The following is a 25,538-nucleotide window of genomic DNA, read 5'->3' on the forward strand; positions in this document are numbered from 1 at the left end:
CTCAAGTGACTCACATGCTTATTCGTGGTAAACGATGTGTCATGGTGTGTAACATAACATATTGACTCAGGCTTTGTAAATGTCATCTCTTTTTTGACTCTCATCTCTGGCTTGTTCTCCCTTTCTTTTCCAATCAGGTACGTCTGGAATGGCCAACAGATCTTGCCATCAACCCTATGGATAACTCTCTCTATGTGCTTGAGAATAACGTGATTCTGCGCATCACCGAGAATCATCAGGTCAGCATCATTGCTGGGCGGCCAATGCACTGCCAAGTTCCTGGTATCGACTACTCCTTGAGCAAGCTGGCCATACACTCAGCTCTGGAATCTGCCACCTCCATTGCCATCTCTCACACGGGTGTGCTGTACATTACCGAAACCGATGAGAAGAAAATGAACCGCGTGCGCCAAGTCTCCGCCAATGGGGAAATTTCACTGCTGGCAGGGGCCACCTCTGAATGTGATTGCAAAAATGATGTGAACTGCAACTGTTTCAACGGTGATGATGGCTATGCCACAGACGCATACCTCAACTCCCCTTCCTCTTTGGCTGTCTCCCCAGATGGCACTCTGTATATCGCTGACCTGAATAACATCAGAATTAGAGCGGTCAGGCAAAATCGTCCCATTCTGAATTCAGCCAGCCAGTATGAAGTGGCATCTCCGAGAGAGCAAGAAATGTATGTCTTCAACTCGGATGGAATCCACCAGTACACGCTGAGTCTCATCACCGGCCAGGCTCTGTACAATTTCTCCTATGGCCCTGACAACACTACCGTGTTAGGTGTGGTGGACAACTGCAATAACAGCCTCCGGGTGAGAAGGGATTCTAACGGCACACCACGCCACTTGCTTCTGTCAGACAACCAGACGATCACCTTGACAGTCGGCAACAGTGGGGGCCTGAAGTCTGTCTCGGTGCAAAACCTGGAGCTGGCGTTTATGACATACGAGAGTGCGAGCGGCCTGCTAGCAACAAAGTCTGATGAGACGGGATGGACGACCTTCTATGAGTAAGACAAACCTTTATCTCTGAGTTACATGACCACTTTTTAATGTTGCTCTATGTTTATTAATTATTTGCTTTGTTCAAAGATAGATGGATGTGAACAGCACTATATGATAGATAGATAGATAGATAGATAGATAGATAGATAGATAGATAGATGGATAGATAGGAAAGGCACTACATGATAGATAGATAGATAGATTAGTATAATTGGCAGGATAGATAGATAGATAGATAGGAAAGGCACTATATAATAGATAGATAGATAGATAGATAGATAGATAGATAGATAGATAGATAGATAGATAGATAGATAGATGTGAAAGGCACTATATAATAGATAGATAGATAGATAGATAGATAGATAGATAGATAGGTAGATAGATAGATGTGAAAGGCACTATATAATAGATAGGTAGATGTGAAAGGCACTATAAAATAGATGAATTTGTTTTTTTTTATTTTTTAAAACAAACTTCTATCCATCCATTTTCCAACCCGCTGAATCCGAACACAGGGTCACGGGGGTCTGCTGGAGCCAATCCCAGCCAACACAGGGCACAAGGCAGGAACCAATCCCAGGCAGGGTGCCAACCCACCGCAGAAACAAACTTTATTCAACCAACTAGAACAATACAGAGTATCAATGTATCAAACATTCTCTCTTTCTTCAAGTGAATTTTGTACACACCTCTTACCCCCCCACACTTTTCCTACTTCACACAAAAATTCTACAGTATAACCAATTAAAACACCCTGAACCAAACAACTTTCTAAACATGAAAACTTTAATTGCTAGTTTAGATATTTATTTAATATATACAAGAAGCCAAAATATGAAGGTATGGGATTACACACGGCTGCCAACCACATGAATTGTATATTGGAATCACAAGTAGATACACTGTGTGCACAATTATTAGGCAAGTGAGTATTTTGACCATATCATCATTTTTAATGCGTATATTCCAACTCCAAGCTGTATTAACTTGAATGCTTATTGGATTTAAGCACGTCAGGTGATGTGTATTTGTGTAATGAGGGAGGGTGTGGCCTAAGGAGATCAACACCCTATATCAAGGTGTGCAGAATTATTAGGCAGCTAGTTTTCCTCGGGCAAAACGGGCCAAAAAAGAGATTTAACTGACTCTGAAAAGTCAAAAATTGTAAAAAGTCTTTCAGAGGGATGCAGCACTTTTGGAATTGCTAAGATATTGGTGTGTGATCACAGAACCATCAAACATTTTGTTGCAAATAGTCAACAGGGTCGCAAGAAACGTGTTGAGAACAAAAGACGCAAATTAGCTGCCAAAGATTTGAGAAGAATCAAACGTGAAGCTACCAGGAACCCATTATCCTCCAGTACTTTCATATTCCAGAGCTGCAACCTACCTGGAGTGCCCAGAAGTACAAGGTGTTCAGTGCTCAAAGACATGGCCAAGGTAAGGAGGGCTGAAACCCAACCACCACTGAACAAGAAACATAAGTTGAAACGTCAAAACTGGGCCAAGAAATATCTGAAGACAGATTTTTTCAAAGGTTTTATGGACCGATGAGATGAGAGTGACTCTTGATGGACCAGATGGATGGACCTGTGGATCAGTAATGGGCACAGAGCTCCACTCCAACGTGGAGGTGGGGTACTGGTATGAGCTGGTATTTTTAAAGATGAGCTAGTTGGACCTTTTGCATTGAAGATGAACTCAAAATCAACTCCCAAACCTACTGCCAGTTTTTCAAGACACTTTCTTCAAACAGTGATACAGGAAAAGACCATGATTTTTATGCAGGCCAATGCTCCATCACTTGCATCGAAGTTTTCCACTGCGTGGCCAGCCAGTAAAGGCCTTAAAGATGAAGGAATAATGACATGGCCCCCCTTCCTCATCTGACCTAAACCCTATCAAGAACTTGTGGGCACTTCTTAAACGCTAGATTTATGGGGGAGAGAAACAATCCACCTCTCTGAAGAGTGTCTGGGAGGCTGTAGTCACTGCTCCACAAAAGCTGATCGTCAACAGATCAAGAAACTGACAGACTCCATGAATGGAAAGGCTTATGACTGTTATTGGAAAGAAGGGTGGCTCTATTGGTCATTGATTGATTGATTGATTTTTTTTTAAATGTCAGAGATGTTTATTTGTAAATTTTGAGGTGTTTGTTTATTATTCTCACTATAACAGATGAACATAAACAAGTGAGATGGGAAAATTTTCATTTTTCCTTTAGTTGCATAATAAATCTGCACACTAATAGTTGCCTAATAATTGCGCACATATGTATTCCCCTGATGATGTTCACACTCACATTTCCGTTGTGAAACATTCAGGTTTTAGGTTTATTAACATTTTGGATTGACTGATAGCACTGTGTTTGTTCCATATTAAAATTAATCCTCAAAAATACAACTTGCCTAATAATTGTGCACACAGTGTATATAATATAGATAGAAAGACAGAGTGAAAGTCACTTTATGGTTGGTAGATAGATAGATAGATAGATAGATAGATAGATAGATAGATAGATAGATAGATAGATAGATAGATAGATAGATAGATAGATAGATAGATAGTTTATGGAATACAAGAATCTATCTGCACCTTGATTAGTTTATGCAGTCCAAGTAAAGAAATGTGTTTAGCCTTTTAAGTAGAATGAAATAAGCAAGTATGATTGTATTTGTAATGCAAATGTAATACATTTCACATTTTAGAAGTGTAGATTTCTAGTAATCCTAAACAGCAAGTTCAGCTTCAGTCTTCCCATTTTAGTTAGCATATCATGTTGCTGGTATTCTTTCCCCACAGACAGGGTATCCCAATAGATGTTCTTATAAAGTTGGACGTTATTAATTAGCAATTTGCTAATGCCAGTTTTCCTTGAAGAGATGACTTTATCTGAATAGCATTACCGCCACCTTGTGAGTACCTTGAACACTGCAATGGGCAAAGCACTCGCAAATCAATTAGAAGTGGGTGGCTCTAGTAGACTCAGCTCTCGCTGTTTTAAACATTCTCCTCGTTAGAAGGCTATGATTTGCAGACCTTGAAAAACTACTTATTATACGCTACACATTTTTAAATTCTCAGCTGGGGGATGCATTATTTTTCTGCAGGCTTCAATGATTTTTTCTGCAGTAATGGAATATACTCTGCAGGACTATAAATATAATGGCAGACAAGTATGAATAGAGTAATGAGAAAGCAGTTTTAGTAAATCATTTTGGACTTCTCTGCTGTCCCTGGTTGAACAGAAAGCAATGTATCTTGTTAGAGTTTTGGGGGATATTACTGCAGGTGGAATGTCTGTACAAACTGGCAGGGGGAGGGCATATTGGTGGGGAACACAGATATCATTCAGTACACATCCATTAAACGGTAACTCTTTGACATGTGTATCATGTATTGCCTTTAAGATGTGCATTTTCTATTTTTGGCACTGCCCAGTATACATTTTTACTTTATATATATATATATATATATATATATATATATATATATATATATATATATATATATAAGCTATACGTTTTACTTTATACCTTGCATTTTCTATGTTTTCTATTGTGTTTCATGTAGAATCTTTTTATATAGTATCTTTCATATTTATAATAAAAGATAATATTTATTGGGATCTATCTTTATTTTATAATTGCAATTAATATCTACTGTATCATTTTCCCAGTAAGTCTATTTTACATAATGCCTTATTTATCTATCATATATGCTGCTTTTCACTACAATCAGGAAGTACAGTGACATTTTATAGATTCAATGTATTTATTAAATGAATTGCCTCAATCCATAATACAGAATACTGAGCAGGTAAACGTTTGAAGGACGGCCAGTAATGGACTAACTGATGTTAGCTTGATATGCGCTGCTGTTCGTTCGTTGTAAACAATGGTTGCTTTGTGCAGTTTTTTTAATTGCAGCTTCCAAGAGCATGCAAATCTTTTTCAGATGCGACAGCATATTATTTGTGCCTTTCTGGCTCATAAGTTTCTTCTTTGATCCAGACCATAGAGTTATTTGTTAGCACAGAAAACGAGTGAGTTTGCACAGTCAAAAAAATAGTCAGGGTTGCCCACCGTTCCAAATTGTTTAGCATTCTTTTTCAAAACCATTAGTTGCACTGCAGTAAACTAGCACATGGGGGCGCTAGAACACAAAATAGATGCTTAAAATGCATTTGATTCGTCTAACCCGAAATGAAATGCCACTTTGTGTTTAAGATCGGAAGGGGTGGGACTTGTGGAAGTGTTGGGGGCGTGGTCAGTCGGCTTCCTATGTTGTCTTGTCTGTGCTGTGAAGGGAACAGACAACAGAGTTAGCAACAGCGCCCCCTCTCGCCCTGGGGTGGTACCATATACCTGATTAGAGCCAGCAAGATGCTCCTCAGGCGCATATGCATGGCATTAGCATTTTTTTCTGAAACACCAACTTTCATGGGGGCTTCTGTGTTTACTTTTCCACTTGGGAAGTGCAAACACATGGAGGTCGCAAGTGACACAATTGCATCTTCTGATTTCCTGAATGCAGCCATGGAGCAGGGGCTCCCAAACTCTGTCCTGGAGGAGCATAGTGACTGCACAGTCTTTAATTCCAACCAGTTTCACAAGTCAGTGGATCACCCTAATGTCTCATCGGTCTAATGGTTTAGATGGCCTTGTTCTTTTCTTATTTGTCATTAAGGTAACTGCTCTAATATGATATTTGCATTGCAAAGAAATTCAGAAGTTTTCTTTCTTGGTCATAGCGTGAAACATTTCTTTTACCATTTTTTGTCAATTCACCTTCTGTCTGTGGAGTTTGCTCCTCAAATTGTATCCAAATACTGATAATTAGTGATGAGCAGCGCAGACACGGGTGCAAATGACACAGAGTGTTAAAACAGGGTCGCTGCTTCAGGGTACATTAATTTGTGAGCTAATTAGTAATAAAAGACTTACCTAAGTGGTCCTCAAGTCTTGCGGACCACCCTAACTGCAAATGTTCATCCAAAGCACCTTCTGCTTTTCCCTGGACTCCAGCTGTTATTTCCCAGTCTCTGCCTTTTCTTGAGTCAGTCCAGATGCAAGTCCAGTCCATTTGCCGATGACATTTTGTGGTGTAACACCAGAAGAGATGAAGTTGGAAGAATGGAGGAGGTCTTTGGAAGATAGGGGTTTGATGATAATTAGGAAGAAGACGACAGACTATCTGAGGTTTAATGATGACCAGGATTCAGAAGTTAGCCTGCAGGGAGAGTTACTGAAAAGAGTCGATACATTTAAATATCTACGATCTTAAAAGCAGAGATAACTCATAGAGTGCACACTTGGAAGAAGATATCAGGAGTATTGAAGAACTGAAGAATTAAGACCAAGGTTAAAGGTAAGAAGTGGTAAGACCAGCAGTAATGTGTGGAGCTGAGACATGGGCAGTGAATGGGGGCACAGGAGAAGAAGTTGGATTTGGAAGAAATGAGAACATTGAGAGGGAGTTGCGGAGTTACAAAAAAGACAGAATAAGAAATGAGACAATCAGAGGTACAACGAAAGTAGGAGAGAAATCTAAGAAAGTACAGGAGAGTGAAGATGAAGATGTGGGCAAAAGAGTGATGGGAATGAAAGTCCAGGGGAAGAGAAAATGAGGGAGGCCAAAGTGGAGGTGGATGAATAAAGAAAAGAAGATCTGAAGATGGAGGGGGTGAAGGATGGAGCTGTGTGGAGAGCACATGGACCAGACCAGACCAGACCAGAAGTCTGAAAGCATGAAGATGAAGAAAAGGAAAGAAGAATCCAGGGTTTGCTCATTTTTCAGGCGGATGTATCAAGCATTTCCGTGTGCGACATTAATTGTTCTTTTTCTTGCTTTTTATGATTTTGCTCTTTTTTATGTTCCAGTTATTTAAGCCCTTTTTTATTATTAATTACTGCACATGTGAATTTTCTACTAAAGTTGTTGCTTCTCTTTAGTCAGCATTAAAAAATATGGCAAACAATTCCGACTTTTAACATGTTTAATAGATAGATAGATAGATAGATAGATAGATAGATAGATAGATACTATATAACTGATAGATAGATAGATAGATAGATAGATAGATAGATAGATAGATAGATAGATACTATATAACTGATAGACAGATAGATAGATAGATAGATAGATAGATACTTTATTGATCCCGAGCCTGCTCAGTGCCCGTCGCTCTGCCACAGATGTCAGACTGTCCAGCTTCATTCCTACAATAGAGCCTGCCTTCCTCACCAGTTTGTCCTGGCATGAGGCGTCCCTCTTCTTTATGCTGCCTCCCCAGCACACCACCGCATAGAAGATGGCGCTCGCCACAACAGCCTGATAGAACATCTGCAGCATCTTATTGCAGATGTTGAAGGATGCCAGCCTTCTAAGGAAGTATAGTCGGCTCTGACCTTTCTTACACAGAGCATCAGTATTATAATATAATATACTAGCATATATTTCTGAGTGCAAAAAAAGAGAAGATAAAAACTAATGAAACAGTTTGATCATTTAGAAGAAAGAATGAACCATTCATTTGAGAAACTGGATGGAATGAAAACCCACAGCCACAAAGGTACCCCAGGACTTCCATATCTGCAGTGTTTCCATATTTTATATACAGTAACTCCATTTTCTTCACTACCAACACTAAGAACAGACAACTTGACTCTAATCAGTCTGGCCACAGGAAGGTCCATGTCACCAAGATGGCTCTATTGCTGTCGACATGCTAAAGCTGTCTAGAGCTACCAAAGTGTCCTCCTGCTGCTAGATCACTCCTCTGCCTTTGACACAGTCAACCACCAGTTCCATCTGCCTCTTGGGTAGATCCTACTGTGTTTCCTGGTGAGAAGATGTCAAAGGTGCACCAGGCAAGCCTCCTGGTTGGTGACCCAAGGCTCAGTGCTGGGCCCTCTCCTCTTTTTCCCAGCGATTCTGTCTACTCATGCAGCCCATCTCTGTTTAGCTCGGCTCATTATTGTTAACACCCGCCAAGTGTTTATGCAACCTTAGGGTGTGGATCAATGATCAGCTGTCCTTCATTGACCACTTTTCAGTGGACTCTCGGTCTTGCAGATTTACCCAATATCAGGGGTCCCCAACTCCAGTCTCAGAGGGCCGCAGTGGCTGCAGGTTTTCATTCTAACACTTTTCTTAATTAGTGACCTGTTTTTTGCTGCTAATTACTTCTTTTGAATTTATTTGATTTGATTTGCTCTTGAAGACTCAGACCCCTTAATTGTTTCTTTTTTCCTTAATTAGCAGCCAAACAATAATGAGATACAAAATGAGCCAAAACAACTGGTATCCATCATACAATATCTGAAAATAAAGAAAGGTGAAGGTGTCAGGAATGGTGATCTGCTCACGTCCACAAAACATTTGACCAGAGCTCTTAAAAAAGAGAAAATCAACGATTTCACAAATGTCTGCTATTGAAACAGTGAGAGCAACAACAAGCCATGGAATTAAAGAACGGCTTTAATTAACAACAAGAATCAGAGCCTAATTAAGCAACTGGTTGGAGTGAAATTGGTTGGAGTTTGAGGCCCTGACCTTGTTGGTTTTCTGTTGGCTCACTCACTTCACATTTCATTTCTGTTTGGGTGCCATTTAAGAAAAGAAATGAAGCAAATCAGAGGAACGATGAAGAAATTCAGGGGAACAAATCTGAAAAAACAAGTCAAGTAAAATGAAAGGAAAAGGAGTTAATTAGCAGCAAAAACAGACCACCAATTAAGAAAAGGGTCAGAATGAAAACCTGCAGCCAATGGGGCCCTCCAGGACCAGAGTTATGGATCCCTGCTCTATAGGATATCTCCAAGATCTGACCATATCTAACTGAATATGCTGCGCAGCTCCTGGTCCAGGCTTTGGTCCTGTTACGTGTGGACTACTGCCACTCTCTGCTGACAGGGATGGCGGCACGTGTCACCGAGCCACTACAGATGTTTTAAATGAAGCAACGCATCTGATGTTCAACCAGCCGAGTTGGGCACGTGTCACTCCTCTTTTCCAATCGCTTACTGTAGCAGCACTTATTACTCTCACACCCTTGATGCTTGCCTACAGAGCGGTCAGTGGGTCAGTACCTAGATATATGAAGTCACTTGTGAGCTCCTGTGCTCCTTCTTGACCACTTAGGTCTGTTAATGAATGAGGCCTGGTGATGCCACCTTAGCCCAGCCTCTTTGCTTGTGTAGCTCCTAGCTGGTGAAGTGAGCTGCCCACCTCCATTCCAAGTTCAGACTCCCTCAGATTGTTTGAAGACTGTCTTGTTTGGTGATATTAGCTGTAAGGTTTTTATAAGCTAAAAAATCTAACTCGCTTGTATATTCTTCTGAGCTCTTCGCTTGTGATGATCGGTTTTGTGCCCTTATCCTGTCACACTTGTTCCCAAACTTTCTCAGACTGATGTTTATTCCATTATGTTGACCCCTTTTGTAAGTCACTTTGGATAAAAGCATCTGCTAAGCAAACAAATGTGCACATTTTTGATCTGTAACTAAATGTATGTCTTTCTTCACAGGTATGACAGTGAGGGACGTTTGACCAACGTAACATCCCCAACTGGCCTAGTGACAAGTTTACATCGTGAAATGGAGAAATCGATCAACATCGATATCGAAAACTCCAACAGAGATGACGATGTTACGGTCATCACTAATCTGTCTTCTGTTGAGGCATCCTATACTGTTGTTCAAGGTGCGTTTACATGTCTCTTGTTTTGCAAGTGCATTGTTCTGTTGGTACACTACGGTCTAAACTGGGGCTTTCTGTGGCATTCTCTCTCTTTTCATTTTGTTGTCCAGCAGCAGAACATAAAAGCTGCTGACATGTTTGTTTCTGTTTATGATGGAAAAATCTATCCAAAATGTCAGTTATTTTTCATCCTGCTTAGTCCTGAACAGGGTCATTGGGTTGGCTGGAGCCTATCGCAGCTAGCATTGGGTGTAAGGCACGAACAAACCCTGGGCAGGGTGTTAGTCCATCGCAGGGCAAACACACACACACACACATATGCACACACTAGGGCCAATTTAGTATTGCCAGTCCACCTAACTGGCATGGCTTTGGACTGTGGGAGGAAATCCACACAGTCCTGGGAAGAACATGCAAACTCCACTCAAGTATAGACCTCACCAAAATGAACATGTAACAATACATTCCTAATGGAGAATCACACATCCTTATCAACCCAATTTCTGAATGTTCCTTTCACAAAAGATGGTTGTGGGGATTCGGAGTATAAAACAGTGATGTGGCTCACAAGGCAGGAACCGAACTTGCATGAGAACACCGGTCCATCACATCCACATGCACGGTCTCCAGCTAATCTGGTTGAACGATCACATTTCTGTACAATGGGAAGAAGCTTCGCATTATCACTTTATCATTTCTCAGAAAAAGAAATGGACACACTATGAGCTTAATGAATATACAGTACTGGATTGCCAGGAGAACGCTACCTTCTGGACTGCATAGTGCCTACTGGATAGCTTGGTGGAGGAGGGATGATGGTAGGGTTTGGGCTCACCCTCTTGGTGCCAGTGAAGGGTCCTGTTAATGCTACAAGACATTTTAGAGAATTGTGCACTTTGAACTTTATGGCAACAGTTTGGAGAAGACCCTTTTCTGTTCCAGCATGAGTGTGTCCCTTTGTACAAAGCCAGGTCCGTAACAAGTCGGGAGCTCTGATCTCAAACCTACTGAGCACCATTGTGATGTATTTGAACACCGACTGTGAGGCTGGTGTCCTTGTCCAGATTCAGTACCTGACCTCATAAATGCTCTTTTGGGTGAATGGACTCTGGAGTAGTAGAATTGTGGGGTGATGAATCACACTTCACTATCCAGCAGTCTGATGGACCATTCTGGGTGTACTGGATGCCAGAAGAGTGTTACCTCCTGGAGGAGAGTCAGTGGTCTGGGATTGTTTTTCAGGATTTGAGCTCAGCCTCTTGGTCCCAGTGAAGGGTATTGTTAATGCTATAGCATACAAAGTCATTTAAGACAACTGTGGGCAGCCATTTGGGGAAGGCAGCATAACTGTGCTTTTGTTCACAAAGCCAGGTCCATCAAGTCATGGTGGAACTCAATGGTCTGCACACACTCCTGATCACAATTCCACTGAATACCTTTGGGATGAATCGGAACGCCGATAGTGAGCCACGTCTTCATGTCCACCATCAGTGCCTGACTTCACAGAGGTTCTTTGGACAGACAGACTCCAAAATCTTGTGGAAAGAAGAGTGGAGTCTGTTAAATTGGACCACCTCCATATTAATGCCCATGGTTTTGGAATGGGAAGTCCAACAAGCTGATATAGATGTGACAGTCAGATGTCCACAAACATTTTTGACCATACAGCAGGTGGGCAAGTCGGTATAGCAATGGGCTCCTAGTCACACATGGTGCCAACAGCAACCATATTTTACATTCTAGCACCTTATGCAATGGGGGTCATTCTACATATTTATTATGAAACTTTCTGTATTAAAATAATTCTGACTACCGTACTTCTAAGTCATTAACTTGCTACTTTATACCTCTATTTGGAATGATTATACTAACCCCATCCTTTCTTTCTATACTTCTTTTCAAGCATGTTGATTCACTTCTTTAAATTGGCACATTTAACAAAACAACCATTTTAGCGATTTCACAAACACCGCCGTCTGTTCGACGTCGCTGCATATTACGACTCCTGCAGTAAGTCAGAAATTGCATTTAGTAGTCAACAAACTAAAATGAGTTATTACATTAGACCAATAACTTCTAGGACCTGTGACAGAAAAATAAATTCCGACATAGCAGGGCTAAGAAATGATTTCAGCTTAGGGAATAAAAAAGTTTAAAGATTTATATGAAACTCTGCCCATGGGTCTACTAAAAAGAAATGCCATCTCCAAAGCCACCAGTTATTTGATCTTATTTGGGAATAGCACAGCAGCGTCACCCTGAAGTGAAGGCTGCCCAGAAATAACATCTATCAGTAGTTCTTGCTTATTTTGAAGCTGCCTTTGTGGGGAAGTAGGCAGGGATGCAGCGCTTCTGACACCTAGTGCCGTAGATCGTAAATAAAAGAGTAGGTGTAATGTGCATTTGCTGTCTAGAACTTCTCTATGCATGCACTCATTTCATTTTATACAAGGCTAATTTTTTTTTCTTTCACTTAGTAAACTGTACTCTTTGATGTAATTTTTTTTTTTTTGTGCATTGCGTATTTATTCATTATGTGCATCAACTCGACGGTTGTTGCATTTGAGGAAAACTAATGTATCTGTGCAAAAATATGCATTAAACTTGGCAAGGGGATAATTAACAATTAGCAGTCACATCGCATATGAGAAAATTGTGCTTGTTTAAGATTCAGAGCTAATTTCAGTCTCCAATTTTGTGCAGTTAATATTAGCATAACCGTCTACTCTTTTTTCTCCCTCTCTTTTTCTGTGTGTCTCTGTGTAGATCAAGTAAGAAACAGCTACCAGCTGTGCAACAATGGGACGCTGCGTGTGATGTATGCCAATGGAATGGGAATAAGCTTTCATACAGAGCCGCATATCCTCGCTGGCACAGTGAGCCCCACTATTGGACGCAGAAACATCACCCTGCCGATGGAGAACGGACTCAACTCCATCGAGTGGCGCTTAAGAAAGGAGCAAATTAAAGGCAAAGTCACCGTCTTTGGCAGGAAACTGAGGGTACGTAATGGGGTTACCAAGGCGTCTAAGGCAGCTAAGTGAAAAATACAATGCATAAATAATAAAACAAAAAAGCATCTTACAAATACAGTATACCATTCTGTATTTGATCTTTTAGATATTACCTGGCTTTCATATGTTACTTTATCACCAGCTGTGAATAATGTGTGCCATAATTCAAAAACAGACACAGAAGGCACAATGTAGATTGACAGATAAATGCAACACTGTACAAAAATGGCAAATATGAGAATGGATTGACCATATCAAAGGCACTATATAACAGGTAATAGATAGATAGATAGATAGATAGATAGATAGATAGATATGAAAGGCACTATATAATAGATAGATAGATACTTTATTAATCCCAAAATTAACCAGCCTTTCTTAAGTAAAATTCTAGAGAAGGCAGTCATTATGCAGTTAAATGACCACATCAATAAACATGCGATTCTTAGATAGATAGATAGATAGATAGATAGATACTTTATTAATCCCAAGGGGAAATTTCCATACTCCAGCAGAACAATATTAAATTAAAGAGTGATAACAATGAAGATATGAAAGACAGACAATAATTTTGTATAATGTTAACGTTTACCCCCCGGGTGGAATTGAAGAGTCACATAGTGTGGGGTCTCCTCAGTCTGTCAGTGGAGCAGGATGGTGACAGCAGTCTGTCACTGAAGCTGCTCCTCTGTCTGGAGATGATCCTGTTCAGTGGATGCAGTGGATTCTCCATGATTGAGAGGAGTCTGCTCAGCGCCCATCGTTCTGCCACAGATGTCAAACTGTCCAGCTCCATGCATACAATAGAGCCTGCCTTCCTCACCAGTTTGTCCAGACGTGAGGCGTCCCTCTTCTTTATGCTGCCTCCCCAGCACACCACCGCGTAGAAGAGGGCGCTCACCACAACCGTCTGGTAGAACATCTGCAGCATCTTATTGCAGATGTTGAAGGACGTCAGCCTTCTAAGGAAGTATAGTTGGCTCTGACCTCTCTTACACAGAGCATCAGTGTTGGCAGTCCAGTCCAATTTATCATCCAGCTGCACTCCCAGGTATTTATAGGTCTGCACACAGTCATCTCTGATGATCACGGGGTCCATGAGGGGCCTGGACTTCCTAAAATCCACCACCAGCTCCTTAGTCTTGCTGGTGTTCAGTTGTAGGTGGTTTGAGTCGCACCATTTAACAAAGTCCTTGATTAGGTTCCTGTACTCCTCCTCCTGCCCACTCCTGATGCAGCCCACGATAGCAGTGTCGTCAGCGAACTTTTGCACGTGGCAGGACTCTGAGTTGTATTATGAGATAGATAGATAGATAGATAGATAGATAGATAGATAGATAGATAGATAGATAGGAAAGGCACTATATAATAGATAGATAGAAAAGGCACTAGGCACTATATACAGGTAATAGATACATAGATGTGAAAGGCACTATATAATAGATAGATAGATGGATGTGAAATTGAACATACAATACAGATGGTTAAAATACTGCATAAAAAGACAGATGGCAAAGGCTAGACAGATCAAAAAACACTGATGAAAAATGTACTTTATAAAAACAAATATGAGTAAGAGAAAACAAATTGTTGTGTTTGTTTTTTTTATTTTAATACCTTCAATGCCGCTGGCAACCAGCAGAGGGTAGACTAGTAGTGTATGTGAATTGAAAGCTCTCTCCCACTCTGTTTTTATGTATTTATTTTGCTGCTTTGTTCATGTTTAAAGAAGAGGTTAGCACTGCTGCTTCATAGCTTTAAGGAGTTGGGATTTGTGCCCAGCTAGGTCACTGCCGATGTAGCGTTTCTGTGTTGTCCAATGGGTATTCCACTTGATGTGTGTTAGATTAATTGGTGCCTCTACAGTAAACTGGCCCTGAGCGATTGTGCCTTGCAGTCGACTGGCATGCCATCTAGGCTTGGTACCTGCCGTAGAGTGGAAACTCCTGGGTAATATTTGGTTTACGTGGTTTTAAACAGTAGATAGACATCTGCAACAGAGAAAAGACAACTCCAGAATGCTGGCCACAATACACTTTCACACTTTTCCACTCATCTTCCATCCAATGTCTGTGTTCTTTTGCCCATTTTATTTTTTTAAGCATTTTATTGATTTTATTAAGATCAAATAACATTCCATACAAGCAAGCCAAGTTTAACAAAACTAGGTTCAAAACAAATCAACCCCAACCCATGAGTAAGAGAGCTAGGCCAACAGAGTAAAACTTTAAACTAGTAAAAATAAGTGCATAGTGTGGTCGAAGAAAGTCAGAAAACAACAGGAGACAAACACCAATTTAAAGTAAAGAGTCATTTCTTTATTCTTGACGAGTCAAAGAGGCTGCAGCCCCTCTCAGCTCAGTGCCACTAACTGGTCAGATCAGACAGCCTGCAGCCTAACGTGGGGCTTCCCTCTTCATACCTAGTTTGTGTATTAAACAAAAAAATATATATATATGGCAGTTAATTTTGAGGTTATACATAAATTACAATAGCTTGCGACTCCCTGAATTGGAATGTGCACGTTGCTTCTTTCAGATAAAGAGGTTATCAGGGCACTCACAGTTTTCAGAAATATGCTCAAATAGTTTTAAGCAAGAGTTCAGAAAATGGCCACAACTGATTTATAATATCACAGGGTGTTCTGTTAGTATCAAGAGGTCAGCAGTTTCTCATAAAAGAATGCAAGTTAGTCTCTTAATTCTGTGCACAAGCTTAATTTTTTTCTACATAAATGAAGAACAAATCACATAGCTTTTTTTAGCATGATTAATATATAGTACAGTCCTTGGTATTGTGAGTTAACTACTTATAATCATTACAGTTAATAATATTTCTTCCTCAATAGATAAATTAATAAATGAATACAAATAAATTAACACAAAAGAGGGGAGAGAATCCGCTTCCTAAATTGAAATTCTTATTCTAACAGGTTATTAATTAGATCCTGCCAGGTTTTGAAAAAGTTTTGCACAGATCCTGCAAGTGAGAATTAGATTTTTTTCCAGTTTCAGATAATATATAACATCAGTTACCTACTGACATAACAGAGGTCGGTTAGGATTCTTCCAGTTGAGCGAGACAAGTCAACGTGCCAATAGTGTAGTAAAGGCAATTCCAGTTTGTTTGTCCTTCTCCACTTTAAGCTCCTCTGGGAGCCCACCCAACACAGCTGTTAATGGATTAGGAGGGATTGTGACACCAAGGCTGTCTGAAAGGCATTTAAAAATTGTGGTCCAAAATGATGTTAATTTGGTTCTTTTTCCCATTTTAGTCATTTCTTTTCATTTGTCAGTTTCATGTATGGCTTTTTCTTTGAAACGTTGCCTCTAAGGCCAGCACCCCAAAGTCGTCTTTTCACTGTTGCAGATGGCACTAGTGTTTGACGTATATTTGAAGAAGAAGCCAACTGAGGACTTTGAAGTGTTTGTTTATCACACTACACACTCTAATGTCCTTCTCCTCTGATGAATGTGCCCACCTGGGCCTTCCTCCTCTTTTTCTGCCCTGGTTAGGTCCAGTTCACCCTCTCCTCTCAAAACAGTAATAGACACCCTTACAAGAAATTGGAGGTTTCTTGACAATCTGTCACATGGAATAACCTTCATTCTGCAACAAAATCAAAAGGCTGACATGTTATTTTTAGAAAGCTGTCTCATTTTGGACATTTTTGAACCCAGAACTGAACTTTAGGAATTCCAGTATCTTTCTCCTCAACTGAATAGAGTAACAGGTTTCAGTGGTGCTAATGCAATTGCAAAGGTTTCTCTAATAACCCATTAGCATTTAAACCTGACTAATTAAGGATAAACTAAGGAAGCTGACCATATGGACATTACAGGAGTGGTTGGTAGGCGTTGCAGTCAAATGTGAATAATAAACTAAAAATCAGTTATTTTGAGTACTAATAGCCATTATACACACTAGTGATGGCTTAGCAGTATTTCTAAATCAATTTAATTGTATCTTGATAATAAAAGGTATCAATGTAAACTGCTCAAAAAATTAAAGGAACACTTTGAAAACACATCAGATGTCAATGGGAAAAAAAATCCTGCTGGATATCTGGACTGATATGGTGATGTGTTAGGATGGCACATCAATTGATGGAAATGAAAATGATTAACCTACTTGAGGGCTGACACCCCTAAAATCAAAGTGAAAAAATGATATGTCAGGCAGGTTAGTCCATTTTGCTGAAATTTCATTGTAGCAACTCCAAATCGTACTCAATCATTTGTATGGCCCCCACGTGCTTGTATGCATGCCTGACAACATCCTAATGAGCCGACGGATGGTGTCCTGCAGGATCTCCTCCCAGATCTGGACCAGGGCATCACTGAGCTCCTGGACATTCTGAGGTGCAACCTGGTGGTGTCGGATGGACCGAAAACATAATGTCCCATCCAGAGGTGTTCTATCGGATTGAGGTCAGGTGAGTAAGCGTGGGGGCCAGTCAATGGTATCAATTCCTTCATCCTCCAGGAACTACCTGCATACTCTCACCACATGAGGTCAGGCATTGTCGTGCACCAGGAGGACCACTTCATCTGCATAGGGTCTCACAATGGACCCAAGGATTTCATTCCGATACCTAATGGTAGTCAAAGTGCCATTGTCTAGTCTGTAGTGGTTTGTGCGTCCCTCCATCACTGACCCACCACCAAACCGCTCATGCTGAACGATGTTACAGGCACCATAACGTTCTCCACGGCTTCTCCAGACCCTTTTCGCGTCTGTCACATGTGCTCAGGGTGAACCTGAGAAAAGTACAGGGCGCTAGTAGTGGACCTGCTAATTCTGGTATTCTATGGCAAATGCCAATCGAGCTCCACAGAGCCCACTAGAGGACGTCGGCCCTCAGAACGCCCTCATGAAGTTTGTTTCTGATTGTTTGCTCAGAGACATTCACACCAGTGGCCTGCATGCTGGAGGTCATTTTGTTGGCTCTGGCAGTGCTCATCCTGTTCCTCCTTGCCCAAAGGAGCAGATAGCGGTGGGTCCTACTGATGGGATAAGGACCTTCTACAAGGGGCCCTGTCCAACTCTCCTAGAGGAACTGCCTGTCTCCATGCCCTTGAGACTGTGCTGGGAAACACAGCAAACCTTCTGGCAATGGCACGTATTGACGTGCCATCCTGGAGAAGTTGGACTACCTGTGCCACCAAACTCTGTAGAGTCCAGGTATGGCCTCAGGCTACCAGTAGTGACACTGACCGTAGCCAAATGAAAAACAGATGAGGAGGGAAAAATGTCAGTGGCCTCCCCCTGTTAAACCATTCATTCCTGTTTTGGGGGCATCTCATTGTTGCCCCTCTAGTGCACCTCTTGTTAATTTCATTAATACCAACGCAGCTGAAACTGATGAACAAGCCCCTCTGCTTGACCAGATCAATAGCCCATAAGTTTCATTCACTTGATGCTAAACTCTTATTAAAAAATGTTTCCTTAATTTTTTTTGAACAAATGTTTGACTGGTAGGGTATGTTACTGCTGTACTGGCAAATGAGTGATTGGTTGCATTAATTAAGGGCATTTTAATTTAAATAATTTGAGACAAATTAAGCTAAAAATAGCAAATAATAACAGAATTTATTTGATTTAGTTTTATTCTGTTCATTTTCAAGGTACTCGGTGTGCTTCAAAAGCTCAACAACTGCACTGTCCTCTTCAGTTCACTAAATGCTGCATAAGGCCTTTAAACAGCAAACTCTGGCATCTTTAAAATCCTTTTTTTTTTTGTTTATTTACTCTTAAACAGGCACATGGAAGAAACTTACTCTCCATTGACTTTGACCGAAATACTCACACTGAAAAAATATATGATGACCATCGAAAATTTACCTTAAGAATCGTCTACGATCTGCAAGGGCGTCCATCCCTCTGGCTTCCTAGCAGTGGACTGGCTCCCGTAAACGTGTCCTACTCCCCCAGCGGCCAGCTTGTCGGACTTCAACGGGGTGCAATGAATGAAAGAACCGAGTATGATGGGAAGGGGAGGATTGCTTCACGAGTGTTTGTGGATGGTAAAACATGGAGCTACACTTACCTTGAGCGGGTGAGTTAAATGAGCTTCTCCTTCTAGGTGGGAGAAGATTGAAATTACTTCTTTTGTTAAGATGCATTTTTTTTATATTAAAGATGGTCATAGTGTGGACAGTACAAATGGAAGTGACGCCAGGTAAAGTCTTTTTGTGCTGTGCTCACGTCCTCCTTTGGGATGTGCAAGTGCTCTGCTTCGTGTGGAGACCGATGTGTCTTGAGTGGAAAGAGGAGAGTGTTTTGTTCCTGGAAGTCAGGAGAAGGAAGATGAGCGCTGTAATCAAAATGAAACCAAAACTACAATGAATCAAGTAAGCTAAAGGTCAAGCAGCTCCAGATTAACTTGGGTATTGACCGTTAGTAAGCATTTTGATTTACGTTTTGATCTGCAACCAAGTCTTGCCCAGCTCTCAGCTGTGCTGGTGTCTACAAGGTTAAAACTGACAATTCTCCACTCTATCTGATATTGCAAGCAACAGGTCAGGTCAGGTTGGGGAGCATGCACTGGTACAGTTACACCCATCACACGACAAAATAGCTCGGGATCCTGGTTGGCAACTCCCCAGGCACACATGCGGTCCAGTCCCACCCTCCAGAAATGACCTTGTATCTGCTGCAGCCAGGTGTTAACGTTTGCGTCCCCTTGGCCTGGTCCAGCCACTTGGGTCCTCAACAATGAGGATCACCCTTGAGGAATCACGCCATATGGCCGTAATGCCGTAACTGACGTTCCCTCACGACACAGGTAGTGTGTGTCATTTGAGACTCCATGAGGAACCACTCATTCGACACAAAGTCAAACCAGCGGTACCCAAGGATTCTCCGAAGAGACACAGTACTAAAGGAGCTCAGTCTCCGTCTCAGGTCACTAGATAGAATTCTTGTCTTGCAGCCAGGAAGCACCAGGACTCTAAAGATTTGGACCTTCGTACTTTTGCAGAGATATCAGGAGCGTCACACACTCCTTTCCAGTGACTTAATGGCCCCTCATGCTCTCCCAATCTGTCTACTGACTTCATAGGAAGAGTCACCAATCACTGTTACTTCCTTGAGCCTGGGATGTTGATAGTCATAAATTGAGATGGACTATCTCGAATCCCAGCCAACACAGAGCGCAAGGAAACAAACCCTGGGCAGGGTGCCAGCCCACCGCAGTGCACACACACACACAATTTAGGATCACCAATGCACCGAACCTGCATGTCTTTGGACTGTGGGAGGAAACCCACGCAGACACAGGGAGAACATGCAAACTCTACGCAGGGAGGACCCAGGAAGCGAACCCAGGTCTCCTAACTGCGAGGCAGCAGCACTACCCACTGCGCCACCGTGCCAGTCTATTGTGTTCTAAAACAAAAGTGCAGTGCAGATTTGTACTTAAATCAATAGTTCAATAACCCCAGTGTCTTTTCCTGGAAGTTAAAATAATAAATAAATATTTCCGTGGTCAGGATCCATCCATTAACACCATTACAAGCCTCTGTGCTTCCTTGTAAAACTGACCTCTCTTCTGCGTACCCTTTTTTACTTTCCTCAGCTAGAGGAGGCATCCTCCGGCATCAACAGCCCTTCATTCGTTGCAAAGAATGAAGTAGCAGAGGGGTTGTTCTTGATACACTTGTGCCAGCTCATCTGGTGCCAGCTACCATGCCGAGAGGTCGAGACCACTCAAACATTTAGTCCTTCCTGTTTCTCATAAATTGCACACCCACACACACGACTTGCCTTTCTATTTGAAATCACTTTGTCTCACAGACGATGCTCTCGCTGGCTAAGCAGTCGATTCAGGAGGACGGACAGGTAAACCTAATTAGATGGGCCTACTGATCCTTCCTTCCTGTTCCGTTTCTCATTTTTCATCATGAGTTTATTTTTATTTTTTTCGAAATATTTTACCAGCCTCTACTTGGCTCTACCTGTCAGGTGGGCTTTGGGATATTAGTCATCCATCTCATGGCCACACTGGAGCGATGTGCGCTAATGAGCATCCAAATGCCAACAGGCATGTCAGCTTATGCTATAAAAATCTGAACAGAACGCTCCTGTCATTTGGTAAGGGAAAAAATGAAGCTGCTTCCTGTTAGATTAGTTACTCGGCAGTAAGCAGATGTGGCTTTTTTTGTCATGAAGAACTGTGCGACTCATCCAAACAGCAACAAACTCCATTATTGTCTCCTAACCGACTAGGTTGGCTCAGCAGGGTGTTTGACTGCCTGATTTATGTTTGGCTTGAGGTTAGTCCAGCAAAGCCAGATGTCTGGAGACAACCGTGGGAATGAATTGTGCTTAAAAGTGGGTGGGAACAATTAGATGGTTCACTCTAAGCCAATCGAACGGCTCGTGAAGACAGAGCTCAGAGCAGGGGGCGGGGACTTAAACAGTAAAAAGTAACGTTGCACTTGTTGACAGAAAGCAAAGCCGAGGTCAGTGGTTCTCAATCTGTGGGGCGGGCCCCCCTAGGGGGGAACAAAGTAACAAAAAGGGGGGCGCGAAGATGTGAAAAAAAGAAAACAAGAATCAAAAACATGAAAAATACATCTATTGAAACCAAAACAAATTAACTTAAACTACATTCTGATACTAGAAAAATAAATATAGAGTTAGATAAATGTCGATAAAAGTGAAGTACGTATAATAAAATATGCATCTATGATATATAATTAATTAAGAAAAACAAATTGGTATTAGTGGGCTCCTTTCAAAAAAATGTTACGGGGGCACGATTAAAACTGTTATGAAAACTTGGGTCGAAAATACTTAAAGGTTGAGAAACGCTGGCCGAGGTCAAGATGGATAAACCTTCGGTGGTTAAAATATCTCGTAAAAAGACCACTGTTATGTATCATGTGTGCAGAGAATACGTTATGTTCAGGGTGACAATGTGGTGCAGTGGTTAAGGCATCCCACCACTGACACTGTGTGACCCTGAGCAAGTCACTTCCTTTGCCTGTGCTCCAAAGAGATGTAACCGATTGTACCTCGAATGTTGTAAGTTGCTTTGTATAAAAGTGTTGGTCAAATAAATAAAGCAAAGGAAAACCCTTTCTGTAAAGTCGGATACTTCAGCATTCACAGACATCAATGGACTAGCAGTAAAAGAGAACTGCTGCCGGCTGCATGTGGTGCCTATCATTCTCGGTTATGGTGACACTGGTGCAGTCAAAGTGTGGTTTAAAGAAATGGCAGCTACATCTACAAAAAGATGAAATGGAAAATATGCATTTAAAATAATCAGTGTGCGTGGAGTCCTGTCCAGATGTTGTTCCTGCCTTAGCTCTCAGCTGTGCTGGTGTCTACAAGGTTAAAACTGACAATTCTCCACTCTATCTTATATTGCAAGCAACAGGTCAGGTCAGGTTGGGGAGCATGCACTGATACAGTTACACCCATCACACGACAAAATAGCTCGGGATCCTTGTTGGCAACTCCCCAGGCACACATGCGGTCCAGTCCCACCCTCCAGAAATGACCTTGTATCTGCTGCAGCCAGGTGTTAACGTTTGCGTCCCCTTGGCCTGGCCCAGCCACTTGGGTCCTCAACAATGAGGATCACCCTTGAGGAATCACGCCATATGGCCGTAATGCCGTAACTGACGTTCCCTCACGACACAGGTAGTGTGTGTCATTTGAGACTCCATGAGGAACCACTCATTCGACACAAAGTCAAACCAGCGGTACACAAGGATTCTCCAAAGAGACACAGTACTAAAGGAGCTCAGTCTCCGTCTCAGGTCACTGGATAGAATTCGAGATGGACTGGGCAAAGAGGACACACACACACACACAGCCTCATAAACTGAGATGGACTACATACAGACACACACAAAAACAGAGCATGGGTTGGGGTCAAAGTGCTTAGTATTCAGTCTATCCATCCATCCATTATCCAACCCGCTATATCCTAACTACAGGGTCACAGGAGTCTGTTGGAGCCAATCCCATGTCAATCGGATGACAGATAATTGCCATCAATAGGTTAAAATCCATAGGTTCAAAGACGGTCAGGTTCCATTCATTAAAAACAATTACAAGCCTTTGTGTTTCCTTCTAAAACAGACATCTCCTCTGCGTACCCTTTATGGTGTCTTCTGGCTGGAGGAGACATCCTCTACCAAGCACAACCAACTTTTAAACTGACTTGTGTCCTCGCTGCAATCCCTAGGTCGCCATGAGGTCCCCATGAGCCCTGCCTCCTTCTCTCATCCCTCGGTGTCTGTGGGACTCTCTGAGAGTGGATAGTAGTTGACAGGAGCAACCCTGACCCATGAGCGCCGTCCGCTCGTGCAACCCGGGCAACATTCCCGACCGTCCACTTTCGAGTTACTAAACCAGGCCAGTGAGGTAGGAGCCAACTTTGCATTTTCCCAGCAAACCACTTTGACCCAAGCAATGGTCAGTTCGATCAGCAACACTGAGAGGAAACGGTGAAAACCGGCGGCTCCGTCAGAAATGGAAAAGGCCCGGTGCTTGTTATTAAATCAGACGAAGTGGACTAGCCTGGTATAAAATAGAAAACAGGAGGTTTACGTTGATTAATTAGATTTCCTCAACGTGTAGCACAGCTAGTAGTAAATAATGGATTAAATAACCTGGAAAGTCAAAATCCAAATGATGATGACGGTGAAATTCTTACAAACCAAGATACAAAAACACACAAAATGTTTCCCATGTGACATACTCATATTCTAATAAAAATTAGTTTTTGTTATTTTCTACATTGACTTCAAAACGTAGAAGCTGGGAAATAACAGCTTGCCTAATTAGGCTAGGAATCAGATAAAAACAGAAGCTGGTTGGAACAAAAACCTGCAGCCATATTGAGTACCCAGGGAAACCTTGTTTATGCCTAAAAAGAGGCAAACCAAAGCAAATAAATCCAGAGCGTAGTCCAGAAAACACCAACTAAAAACAAAGCAAAACTCCAAAAATAGAATAACACAGAGAATCCAAGGAAAGTATTTACAACAAATGGTCGTGACTCTGCAGACCTCAATAAACCCCTTAGGGACTGACTCCCCTGTGTGAATTATAAGCAGTGATGTCATGGTGCCCCGCCTCTTGTGATTCCACCCGCAGAAAGCAAGGAACATTGGGTAAACGTAAAGACACAATACACTGTGACCACCAGGGGACGTTGTAGCTCCCCAAAATCCCAAGACAAAGGCTCGGACACAAGTTCTCCTTAAACAAAAAGGGTTTTATTGTGTGAAACTCTTACAGGGAAGCCTTTCCCACACCACAACTCTAATTCTCTCCGCAACACTGTCGTCCAGCAAGCTTTGTCTTCTTCCTCCTGTCTCTGATTCACCTGGATGATGCAGGCTGCTCTTTTTATGTAAAACCCGCGAGTACTGTGGCTCAGAGGTACTTCCGGGAACGTCTGGAGCCCGGCAAAGCAGGGCTTGTAAATCTCGTCAGCGGCCCCTGGTGGCACCCATGGGACCTGAAAGGGCAGGCCAAAAGAACTACAATTCCCAATATGCCCTGTGGGTCTCCGTAACAGTACCAAGTACCAACAGTACCACTTTCAGATCAGTGTCCAAGCGGCATATAGCCAGGGGTGGACCTACTGTGACACTAATGAAGCTTAAGCTTCAGGGCTCTTAATCTCAGAGGGTCCAAAGAAGCGACTTTAGTCCACATTGCTTTAACATTTTGGGTATCTACTGCACAAGAAGGGGTTTTCAAAATAAATAAAATAATAATAATATAGCCTTATTCAGTACAGCAATTGTAATCAAAATCTGAGATGTAGTAATTACATATTTTTTTTAATTTGTGGTGATATGTCGTGGAATAACCCCATTGAAGAAGGTAACAGTGGTTACCTGGACCTCATTGTTGAGTGCAAAGGGGCCCCCATAAACAATCAAGCTTCAGGGCCCCAAAATTGTAGGTGCACTACTGCATATACAGTAGATCTGCATTTTTGTAGCTTTCTGTCAAATATATATATATATATATAGATTGTTTTTTTTACTGTAGGTGTGACATGTAGTTCATATTTCCAGTAAGTGATTGTAGATGACTAACATTTTGGATTGGGACAACCCAGGTCTATATGAATTTCTCTGACACAATTCCTGGCTGTTTTCCCATGAGCTCTAGCATAATGTCTACATTTCTGATGAGTTTTTCCTTCCAAGGTTATCGATGGTGTTATATAAGGGACATGGTGTGTTCTGTGTGGAGTCCACCTGTTGTTCTGCTTTTTTGTGGCTTTGTATTGCAGTGCCAGATGATTCACATTTTGGATCATCCCGTCCAGACTCTCCTGATTCTTTCATTCAAAGCCTCCCATCAATTCTGATTTGATTAGGGCGACTTCTGAGTAAACTCTGCATGGTGTCTACAAGTTTTCTTCACCTTATTGCCACTGTACTCCCTAGTGGTGGGCACATAACCTGCCCCAAATGAGATGCTTAATCTCAATCCTTACTTACCATTTTAGAATTGGCCGTAGTGCCTATTCAGCTATCAAGCATGGAGACTGAGCAGGCACATATTGATGGATATGACAGTGATGACAGGCTGAGGGCACATTTCTGCAAATCACATAACAGTGAAGATGAATTTTTATTTGAAAACAACCACCCACAATCTAAGAGACGCCATCTACAAGGTACAACAGGATTGCATTGAGATCAGAACTGTTATCCAAAGGGTTCTTTGTCTATCTTTCTTTATAATTTGTTTCACACCTCTATGGTTCATCTCTCGTCATGATGTGTGGGGTAAATTAGATCTTGGTCCACAAACAAGA

At 41.7% G+C, this 25,538-nt stretch overlaps 1 protein-coding gene across 3 annotated transcripts in view; it reads left to right on the forward strand.

Annotated features, from left to right (window-relative positions):
• LOC120542238 (teneurin-2-like) overlaps positions 1–25,538 on the forward strand; it is a 1,685,504-nt gene that overhangs the window by 1,646,094 nt on the left and 13,872 nt on the right. For all 3 annotated transcript variants that reach the window (XM_039774544.1, XM_039774546.1, XM_039774547.1), the window contains 4 exons: positions 138–1,015; positions 9,547–9,722; positions 12,486–12,721; positions 18,495–18,791. In XM_039774544.1, coding sequence (XP_039630478.1) covers positions 138–1,015; positions 9,547–9,722; positions 12,486–12,721; positions 18,495–18,791 — 1,587 coding nt within the window. The remainder of the gene's footprint in view (positions 1–137; positions 1,016–9,546; positions 9,723–12,485; positions 12,722–18,494; positions 18,792–25,538) is intronic.

This window comes from Polypterus senegalus, chromosome 13, assembly GCF_016835505.1.
Source record: "Polypterus senegalus isolate Bchr_013 chromosome 13, ASM1683550v1, whole genome shotgun sequence".
Lineage (NCBI taxonomy): Eukaryota > Metazoa > Chordata > Cladistia > Polypteriformes > Polypteridae > Polypterus > Polypterus senegalus.